The 11,059-nt window shown below is 39.0% G+C and overlaps 1 protein-coding gene across 1 annotated transcript in view; it reads right to left on the bottom strand.

Annotated features, from left to right (window-relative positions):
- LOC110448842 (universal stress protein Sll1388-like) overlaps window positions 1-11,059 on the bottom strand; it is a 52,172-nt gene that overhangs the window by 14,482 nt on the left and 26,631 nt on the right. Inside the window, exon 2 of the mRNA XM_021495311.1 lies at window positions 3,779-3,874. Within this exon, the coding sequence (XP_021350986.1) occupies window positions 3,779-3,874 (96 nt within the window). The remainder of the gene's footprint in view (window positions 1-3,778; window positions 3,875-11,059) is intronic.

Below are 11,059 nucleotides of genomic sequence, written 5' to 3'. Positions count from 1 at the left end.
AACAAACGAGTTGACGTCTATCCTCTACAGCAGAGAAACAAACGATTTGACGTCAATCCTTTAAAGCAGAGAAACAAACGATTTGACGTCAATTTTCTACAGCAGAGAAAGAAACGAATTGACGTTTATCATTTACAGCAGAGAAACAAACGAATTAACGTCTAGCTTCTCAGGAGAGAAACAAACGAATTGACGTATATCCTCTACAGCAGAGAAAAAAAACGAATTGACGTCCATCCTCTACAGCAGAGAAACAAACGATTTGACGTCAATTTTCTACAGCAGAGAAAGAAACGAATTGACGTTTATCATTTACAGCAGAGAAACAAACGAATTAACGTCTAGCTTCTCACGAGAGAAACAAACGAATTGACGTCTAGCTTCTCAGGAGAGAAACAAATGAATTGACGTCTAGCTTTTCAGGAGAGAAACAAACGAGAGGTGAAATGAGTGTGCGCGTTGATCAGCGCCACGTTGACAACATATATCTATGGTTTGTGATTCGATAGTTTACAAGAATAATTTATACTTAAAACGTAAAACGAGAAAATTACGTTGATTTATAAATAAACCGTCTATTATAGAACTAGTATTAAAATAAGCTCAGTTGTAAGATTATAACTCTTATTATTGCCGTATAGCTTACGGATGCGTTGACTTGGTCCCACTTATAGTTTTCCAGAGTTAGAACTTGTGAGCTGTCGGTGTAAAAGCTATAGTGAATTAGTCTCGACATCCCGTATTCAGAGTGGGAAGTTTTGTTTGCATAACCATGTGATTACGTTGAAACCCGACAAATCGATACGTATTTTATATTTAAACCCGAGTGATGAATTTGTGTATCAAGGGAAATATTTCCATTGCAAACGTAATCCGATTCAATAAAAGACAATTGTTGTTCTTTCCAGCCCACTTACACACGCCCATCTTTACTAACAACAGGGCTCACTAGGCCGACTTCCATACACACTAACCCGCTCCCGAGAGGGCGCACAAGGCCCGTGGCCGTACTTGCTGCATCAATCATTGTCACGTGCGTCGATTAATTTGAATATTGGGTACCAAGTTTTTCAGAGCTACCAATATTACTTAACTCGTTTGTAATCTAGCGGTGGGAATACTTTACTGGACTAGTATTTAGAATCCGTCTTTCCAGAAAATCTAACAAAATAAACTCCAAGTGAACGACGGCTAGCGGTAAGTACAACTGGGATTACAATAAATTGAAAGGAACGGTCGCTGTTTGTATTGTTTTATGTTATTGATGTGTAAGACCCAAAGTAGTTCCCTCCATTGTGATAAGTCTCTGACATTTTAAATCCATTTGGGAATAGCATAAAACAAAACCGAAATGGTTAAAGATCAGTGACAAACGAGACGAGGCAGTTCCAAAATACCATATCTTGTCTGCAGACTTGATCCGACGTAAAACCAGAGGGTCTTCAACAGCAATAACACATACTTAATAATGGCTTCCCGTTACAAAATGGCATGATTGACCACAAGTGTTTCACAATATGTATGTTTCACTACAATAAAACATGTTAACACTATATGAGAAAGCTACGTTATCATTATATTTTGATTGCTTCGTTACTGAAAAACCTGTCTAAACGGGGAACCACTATAGGTTTCAAATTGTATTTTGATTGAAGGTTAAAATTATTCATTTCACAGATGTTTAACGTAGTCTGTCTTAGCCAAGCGTTTGTATTCATGTTACCCGATTACGTAGATTCTGGTTTAGAAATTCCCCCTGAATAAGCAAATAATTGTGAACAAAATTGTCATTGTTTTTCTCTTTGACAAGACACGCTCCGTAAATTATCTCCGTCAATGTTGACGACTGTAAAAGTATACACTGAGCTATTGACAAACAACAGCAATGTTAATGAACACGCGCATGTGCTCCTGGGTACGGTCGTTGTACATTAGTATGCATGTACCATCTTATATAGGAAATAGATATACGTTAGTGCTGTGGCTTACAGAAACAATTACTACGTGTATAAATAGAAAGGACAGAACATCGTAGTAGAGGCGACCTATCTATGCAAATTGGTAATTCAATTATCTCGGAATGTATTTATAAGACACACACTGGTTAGATCACTACTGACAGTATACCGTTACAGTATACCGTTGGTGAAATACGACAGACAAATGCATCAGTATGATTTACCGTGGTTTAACCACTACAGAGGTAGACGGATGACAGAGTACAAATGTACAGTCGGGATTTAGTATGGGAGCACCTTGACTTATTCCGATAGAAATATGCCTAACAGGTTAGAACTCAAATGACTAACAGGTTAGAACTCAAATGACTTACAGCTTAGAACTGCGCAATTCAGTAGTACAACTGTACGTTATAATTGCCAAATATGGTATAACAATGACCTACCCTTCTAACACTATCTGACTAATAGCGGTAGATCAATCCAACAACATGTTCGATATGTGACTTACAATTGTAGAAGTATAACTTGACAAGGAAAGATGTACAGCTGTCTACCATTGTAGACCTAGTATACACCATGGTACAGTCATCATAGCTACCTACCATATAGTGGAATTGGTTAGCTACATTGTTGGTTTGTTTGTGTTTTATGTCCTATTAACAGCTACGGCCATTTAAGGAAGTGCCAGGTTTTCGTGTTGGAGGAAAGCCGGAGTTCCAGGAGAAAAAAACACAGACATACGGCGAGAACCTGGCGACTGCCCCACATATGTATCGAACACACGACCCAGTGGTGGAGGGCTGGTGGTAGCAGAATGTCAGACTCCTTAACCACTTGGCCAACGCCCCCCTCCCCCCTTTGTTAACTACCAATACCAAACTATGACATACCATCATAGAACAGTGACTAGCCAATTAAGGACCATGTATTACCATTGTAGAACTAGTACACACCATGATAGTCATTACAGTACTATATAGTAGAACTGTGACTTATCCTGATATAGCTGAAACTTGCAATGGTAGATGGCCCTAAATGACTAAAATTGTCCATGTACCTAAGAGCAAAACTATACAATTAAAGAACTGAGAGTTACCAAAGAAGAACTAAGAATCACCAGGTACAAATGAGATGTTTCATAGCAGAACTAAAAATTACCAAGGAAGAATTGAAACTTGCCATGGTAAAACGTGACAAACCATGGTAGAAATAAGACTTGCCATGGGATAACTAAGATTTACCATGGTAGAGCTAGCTTACAACTGAGACTAACAATGGTAGAACTAATGCGTATCATAGTAGAACTAAGACTTAACATGGTAAAAGTAAGACTTGCCATGGTAGAACTAAGACTTGCCATGGTAAAACTAAGAACTACAATGGAAGAAAAAACTTACAATGGTAGAACTAAGAAGTGTTATGGTAGAACTAAGAGTTGCCTTGGTAGAACTAAGACTATCTATGTTAGAACTGAGACTTACAATGGTTGAACTAAGACTTGTCATGGAAGAACTAAGACTAGCCTTGGTAGAACCAAGAATTGTTACGGAAGAACCAAGACTTGCCTTGGTAGAACTAAGACTTGTTATGTTAGAACTGAGAGTTACCATAACAGAACTACGAAATAAAATGGTAAAACTGAGACTTACAATGGTAGAACTGAGACTTGCCATGGCAGAACTAAGGCTTACCATGGTAGAACTAAGACTTGTCATGGTAGAACTAAGACTTGCCATGGTAGAACTAAGACTTGCCATGGTAGAACTAAGGCTTACCATGGTAGAACTAAGACTTACCATAGTTTAATTAAGACTTACCATGATAAAACTGGGATGCTGAGAAGATTTCTCCTAACTCCACACAATACACCATCACGATCTTATCGTCAGGTGTCCAGGCATGCTCCACGAACCCTGAAACACACCATATAAATGAAACTGAAAGTTACGTAGCGAAAATCCGCATGCTTAGATGGTAGTATGAATAAAACACAGGCGAAGCTCTTTTTTATAGAAAAAACATATTTAAAACAATTTTTATTAAAACCAATTGGCGATAAAAATATGTTAATGGCATGCATTTCTTGTCACATTGTATGATAATAATCCATTGATGTCCATGTGATATTGAAATAACGCCAACGATTTCAGTCACATTGCCTTCCACATGGTGATTAGTAATGTCAGGTTACAACTAATCTCAAACTATGGAACACAGGAATGCATGTTTTATATATAATTGTCTTAAATTAAGGATCATTATTAGGTTATCAAAACGTATTCAATTACCTATATTAAAGCTTATAATTAAGCGTTACAAAGGGGTTTGAAACCCAGCATGGGTAGAAATCTATATATTATTTGTATTATATTTTATTTCATTTTCATTTCTATTTTAACATCAATATATATCATCAACCCAAACAATATATCAACAAACAAAAATCTTAGCTCACAGTCTTTCTTTATGAATTCCAATAATGCTTCACACCGATAACACTATTTTATTACATATCTATTGAGGTGGAAGCGAAACAAACTTTACGACCTGTGTAGATGTTGCACATACTATAATTATAGCATACGTTTTAAGGTAAACATCATATTTTGTAGTGACAGATGGTCTAATGTGTGTTTGCCTACCTACTGATTGTTTTGAACAAATAGCTAATAACTATATATGGCGTATAAATTTCAGTCAAGCCACAAGTACTAGTGAGCCAAAGATCTGGCATTGTAATGAAAACTGTTCGACGGGAGCATAGATCAACATACACGTAGTATAGACCTGTTTACAACGTAGATCACAAATATAGAATTGTTTACAACGTAGTTCACAAATATAGAATTGTTTACAACGTAGATCACAAATATAGAATTGTATACAACGGAGTACAACGTAGATCACAGATATAGAATTGTTTACAACGTATATCACAGATATAGAATTGTTTACAACGTAGATCACAAATATAGAATTGTTTACAACGTAGATCACAGATATAGATTTGTTTACAACGTACATATGTAGATCACAGATATATAATTGTTTACAACGTAGATCACAAATATATAGAATTGTTTACAACGTAGATCACAAATATAGAATTGTATACAACGCAGATCACAAATTTAGAATTGTATACAATGTAGATCACATATTGATACAACATAGATCATAATTGTATGTATCGTAGATCACAAATAAAGAATTGTATACAACGTAAATCACAAATATAGAATTGTACACAACGTAGATCACAATTGTATACAACATAGATCACAATTGTATACAATGTAGATCACAAATAAAGAATTGTATACAACGTAGATCACAATTGTATACAACGTAGCTCACACTTATATATAATTGTATACAACTTAGATCACAAGTATAGAATTATATCCAACGTAGATCACAATTGTATAAAACGTAGCTCACAATTATATATAATTGTATACAACGTAGATAACAAGTATAGAATTATATACAACGTAGATCGCAATTGTATACAACGTAGCTCCCACTTATATATAATTGTATACAACGTAGATCACAAGTATAGAATTGTATACAACGTAGATCACAATTGTTCACAATGTGAATCACAAATAAAGAATTGTATACAACGTAGATCACAAATATAGAGTTGTACGGCATCTAAGCTACGTTAGTGTTACAACTTTAACTGATTTACCCCTGAAATTTCACAATAAACTAGTCCAGCCTTTGAATTGTGGGAGTTCAGATGTGTCTTAATGGGTGAACGCGTTAAAGGTAGGCTCACATAGTTAGCTCTTGGTTACTTTTTTTTGCATGGGTGAGGAATCGTTAGCAGCACTCTTATTAAGTAGCCGTTGTAGTTTGTTTTCAAAATAGTCTACCAATGTTTCCTGTTACAAGACAAGGAGAGAAGTTGCTCCAGACGTTGTTCTAAGTCTGATACATGTCTAAGTTGTGTTGGTTGTTTGATTTACCGGAAACGGCTGACTCAACACATTTGGTGCTACGTTTGGGAAGCCTGATCACCAGCATGTATCGGTAGCGAGGTGTGGTTTTTGAAAGAAACCATATTTCTTATCTCAAATATAGGATCAGTTTTGTATCAGTCTATTGAACACTCGATTCATTCCGCCTCACCGCCAGCAGTCTCTCATCCACAATTATACTAATGTCCGCCAACACCGGCCGGGAATCGATGTATCCCGGGCTGGCCAATTATTGCCGACAAACAATGCATGCACACGCAATAAAACGTCGTAACTGAAGACGCGGATATACACGTATCATTGCATTACAAAAGGGGAGCGCCCTCGGATCACTGTCATGCAGTTCATCAAGTTTTAGACGAATTTGGCGGATTGGTTCCTTTGTTGAGGGGTAATCAGTATAATGGTCTACTGATACTGGGATTATTGTTGTCAGTCAAACTACTACATGCACCATGTAACATCTACAACTCCTGTTGTCATTTGACATAATTTCAAATAACATACATCATACCAGACTTCCATTCCAAATTCCAATACAAACTAGGAACTACAACCGTTATTTCCGCCTCCAGAAACACACACAACCAAGGGATACCAGAACTCTCAGGGAAACACAGACAACACAAGGAATACCAGAACTCTCAGGGAAACACAGACAGCACATGGTATATTAGACCCCTCAGGGAAACACAGACAACCAAGGGAATACCAGAACTCTCAGGGAAACACAGACAACACAGGGAATACCAGAACTCTCAGGGAAACACAGACAACACATGGTATATTAGACCCCTCAGGGAAACACAGACAACACAGGGTATACGATACACCTCAGGGAAACACACACAACCAAGGGATACCAGAACTCTCAGGGAAACACAGACAACACATGGTATATTAGACCCCTCAGGGAAACACAGACAACACATGGTATACGATACACCTCAGGGAAACACAGACAACACAAGGAATACCAGACCTCTCAGGGATACACAGACAACACATGGTATACTAGATAGACCCCTCAGGGAAACACAGATCACACAGGGTATATCAGACCCCTCAAGAAAACACATACCGCTCAGAGAAACACAAACCGCTCAGGGAAACACAGACCGCTCAGAGAAACACAAACCGCTCAGAGAAACACAAACCACTCAGAGAAACACATACCGCCCAGGGAAACACAGACTTCCTAGGGAAACACAAACCGCTCAGAGAAACACAAACCGCTCAGGGAAACACAGACCCCTCAGAGAAACACAAACCGCTCAAGGAAATACAGACCACTCAGCGAAACACAAACCGCTCAGAAAAAAACGATCGCCAGGGAAACACAGACCGATCAGAGAAACACAAACCGCTCGGGGAACACAAACCGCTCAGAAAAACACAGACCCCTCAGGGAAATACAGACCGCTCAGACAAACACAGATAACCCCGGGTATACCAGACTCATCAGGGACACACAGACCACCCAGGAAATACCAGACTCCTTAGAGAAACGCAGATCGCTCAGAAAAACACCGAACGCTCAGACAAACACAGACCGCTCAGAGAAACACAGACCCCTCAGGGAAATACAGACTGCGCAGAAAGGCACAGACCGCTCAGGGAAGTACATGCCGCGCAGAGAAACCCTGACCCCTCAGGGTAACACATACTGCTCAAGGAGACACAGACCCTCAGGGAAACTCAAACTGCTAAGAGAAACACAGACCGTTCAGAGAAACACTGACCCCTCAGGTGTAACAGTATTGGTCAAGCCATTATGAGTTATTGCCCTTGATGTGAAACTCTCCAATAGCGTTGGTAATAAAGTGAGTCTTAGTCCGCCATTCGAAGAGTTGAGTTCTCTCTACAACACAGACCACCCAGGAAATACCAGACTCCTTAGAGAAACGCAGATCGCTCAGAAAAACACCGAACGCTCAGACAAACACAGACCGCTCAGAGAAACACAGACCCCTCAGGGAAATACAGACTGCACAGAAAGGCACAGACCGCTCAGGGAAGTACATGCCGCGCAGAGAAACCCTGACCCCTCAGGGTAACACATACTGCTCAAGGAGACACAGACCCTTAGGGAAACTCAAACTGCTAAGAGAAACACAGACCGTTCAGAGAAACACTGACCCCTCAGGAAAATATAGACCGCTCAGAAAAACACTGACCGCAAAGGGAAACACAAACCGTTCAGGGAAACACAGACCGCTCAGATTAACACAGACCGTTCAGGGAAACACTGACCACCCAGGGTATACCAGATCCCCCAGGGAAACACAGACCGATCCGATAAACACAAACCGCTCAGGGAACACATACCGCTCAGAGAAACACAGACCCTTCATGGAAACACAGGCCGCTTTGGGAAACACCGACCGCTCAGAGAAACACCGACCGCTAAGACACAGACTTATCAGGGAAACACAGGCCGCTTAGGGAAATACATACCGCTCAGAGAAACACAGACCACTCAGGGAAACACAGACTTCTCAGAGAAACACTGACCCCTCAGGGAAACACACACTGCTCAGAAAAACACAAACCGCAGAGGAAATCAAAAGATCGCACATACAGGAAATCGCAGTCCACTCCAGGAATATCGGACCGCTCAGGGGGTTTCAGACCGCTCATACACTTACAAACTATTTATTTTTATTTCATGCTATTATCGTTAAACAGTGTTTTTCGTTTACAAACATGAACAACAATGACAACTCGATTGGTCGGTCAATCCCCATTAACCCTGATACGTCTGGTTCCCGCTGTCTAACTCTGGACAGAGATGAGTGCTGTCCGAAGTGTAGGTCTCCAGTAGGATGGGTCTTAGGACTTTTCCAATATTCCAGGCTTGATTTGCATAATTAAGTAACTGTAACGTTCGTACTTATAAAATAATGGGTCCCATTGGTGTTTTTGTTTTATTTTTGTATTTATGATACAATTATACGTACTTTGGTCAAAACTTGTAAGATCGTTCTAATGTCTTTAGGTTGTTGAAAAGGGGGAAGGAGGAAGGGGATACACACATGAAACATCGATCTACGCGGTCAATGTACTGTAACAGGGGTGTGGGAAACGATACGAGAGATCGGAATGATAAACAAATATGATTTACCTCCAGTAGAGGATTCAGTGTCTGCTTTTCCATCCTTGGTATGACAGTAATAAGAAATTACCCAGCTGGGCCCATCAAGTACCACAAACCGCCTATTGAGCTAATGGATAGTTATGTACGGACAATTGGCCGTGTAGTGGGGGACATTAGCACTTCACAGAGCCTGGTGTACGACCTCTGGGGACTGTATCGAGATAGGCAAGCACTGGCTATACGTATACATACAATACAATACAATCAAACTGTATTTCACACTCTCGGATCCTGTCCTGTAGGAAAATGGTAGTCAGATTTAAAACATATGTCAATATACATTACTGGTGTCACGTTATACTCCAGCTAAGTAGGTTCCTGGCGTTCGGCTGTCGTTCAGAACGAAAGAAGCATTAGTACGACTGTGTCCCATCCGGAACATCTCGGTCGATTCGTTCATCTTTGACGAAAGGAACTGCAATCGGGGCTAGGTGTTTCCAATGGCTTTGTCCATAGTGTACCGTCCGGAATATCACAAACATCATATGTTTTACGACAGAGTTTATGATGTACCATTTAGTCACCTGCATTTGTAAAACAGTGTGTATGTTGCACAGTTAAGAATGTCATATGTATCATTCTGAACCATTCCGAATGCAACCTGCATAATGTGTCAGCAATATCTTGTTCGTTACGAAATCTGTATCGACTGTGTCAATTCATTAACTGAAACGCAAGAAAACAAGCATGCAGATTATGATGTTTTATATTTCTTAAACCAAATTATAAAAAATTACCGGTAAAGTAGTTACCGACAGATATATTGCCTACATACTAAACTGCCTAGTTAAGTAGTTACCGACAGATATATTGCTTATATACTACTGTCTAGTTAAGTATAGTTACCGACAGATATATTGCTTACATTATACCCTGCCTTGTTAAGTATAGTTACCGACAGATATATTGTTTACATTATACCCTGCCTGGTTAAGTATAGTTACCGACAGATATATTGCTTGCATTATACACTGCCTAGTTAAGTATGGTTACCGACAGATTTATTGCTTTCATAATACACCGCCTGGTTAAGTAGTTACCGACAGATTTATATTGCTTATATACTACTGTCTAGTTAAGTATAGTTACCGACAGATATATTGCTTGCATTATACACTGCCTAGTTAAGTATGGTTACCGACAGATATATTGCTTACATTATACACTGCCTAGTTAAGTAGTTACCGACAGATTTATTGCTTACATTATACACTGCCTAGTTAAGTATAGTTACCGACAGATATATTGCTTACATTATACACTGCCTAGTTAAGTATAGTTATCGACAGGTATATTACTTATCTAATACACTGCCTAGTTAAGTATAGTTATCGACAGGCATATTACTTATGTAATACACTGCCTAGTTAAGTTTAGTTATCGACAGATATATATTGCTTACATTATACCCTGCCTGGTTAAGGATAGTTACCGACAGATATATTGCTTACATTATACCCTGCCTTGTGAATTATAGTTACCGACAGATATATTGCTTACATTATTCCCTGCCTGGTTAAGTATAGTTACCGACAGATATATTGCTTACTTACTACACTGTCTAGTCAAGTATAGTTACCGACAGATATATTGCTTACATTATTCCCTGCCTGGTTAAGTATAGTTACCGACAGATATATTGCTTACTTACTACACTGTCTAGTCAAGTATAGTTACCGACAGATATATTGCTTACATAATACACTGCCTAGTTAAGTTTAGTTACCGACAGATATATTGCTTACATACTACACTGCCTAGTTAAGTATAGTTATCGACAGATATATATTGCTTACATTATACCCTGCCTGGTTAAGTGTAGTTCCCGACAGATATATTGCTTACATTATACACTGCCTAGTCAAGTATAGTTATCGACAGATATATTGCTTACATAATACACTGCCTAGTTAAGTTTAGTTACCGACAGATATATTGCTTACATTATACAC

The sequence above is a fragment of the Mizuhopecten yessoensis genome, unplaced genomic scaffold (assembly GCF_002113885.1).
Source record: "Mizuhopecten yessoensis strain PY_sf001 unplaced genomic scaffold, ASM211388v2 scaffold4359, whole genome shotgun sequence".
NCBI classification, from domain to species: domain Eukaryota; kingdom Metazoa; phylum Mollusca; class Bivalvia; order Pectinida; family Pectinidae; genus Mizuhopecten; species Mizuhopecten yessoensis.
The sequence above is the reverse complement of the archived record's forward strand: the minus strand, read 5'-3'. Positions and strand labels throughout refer to the sequence as shown.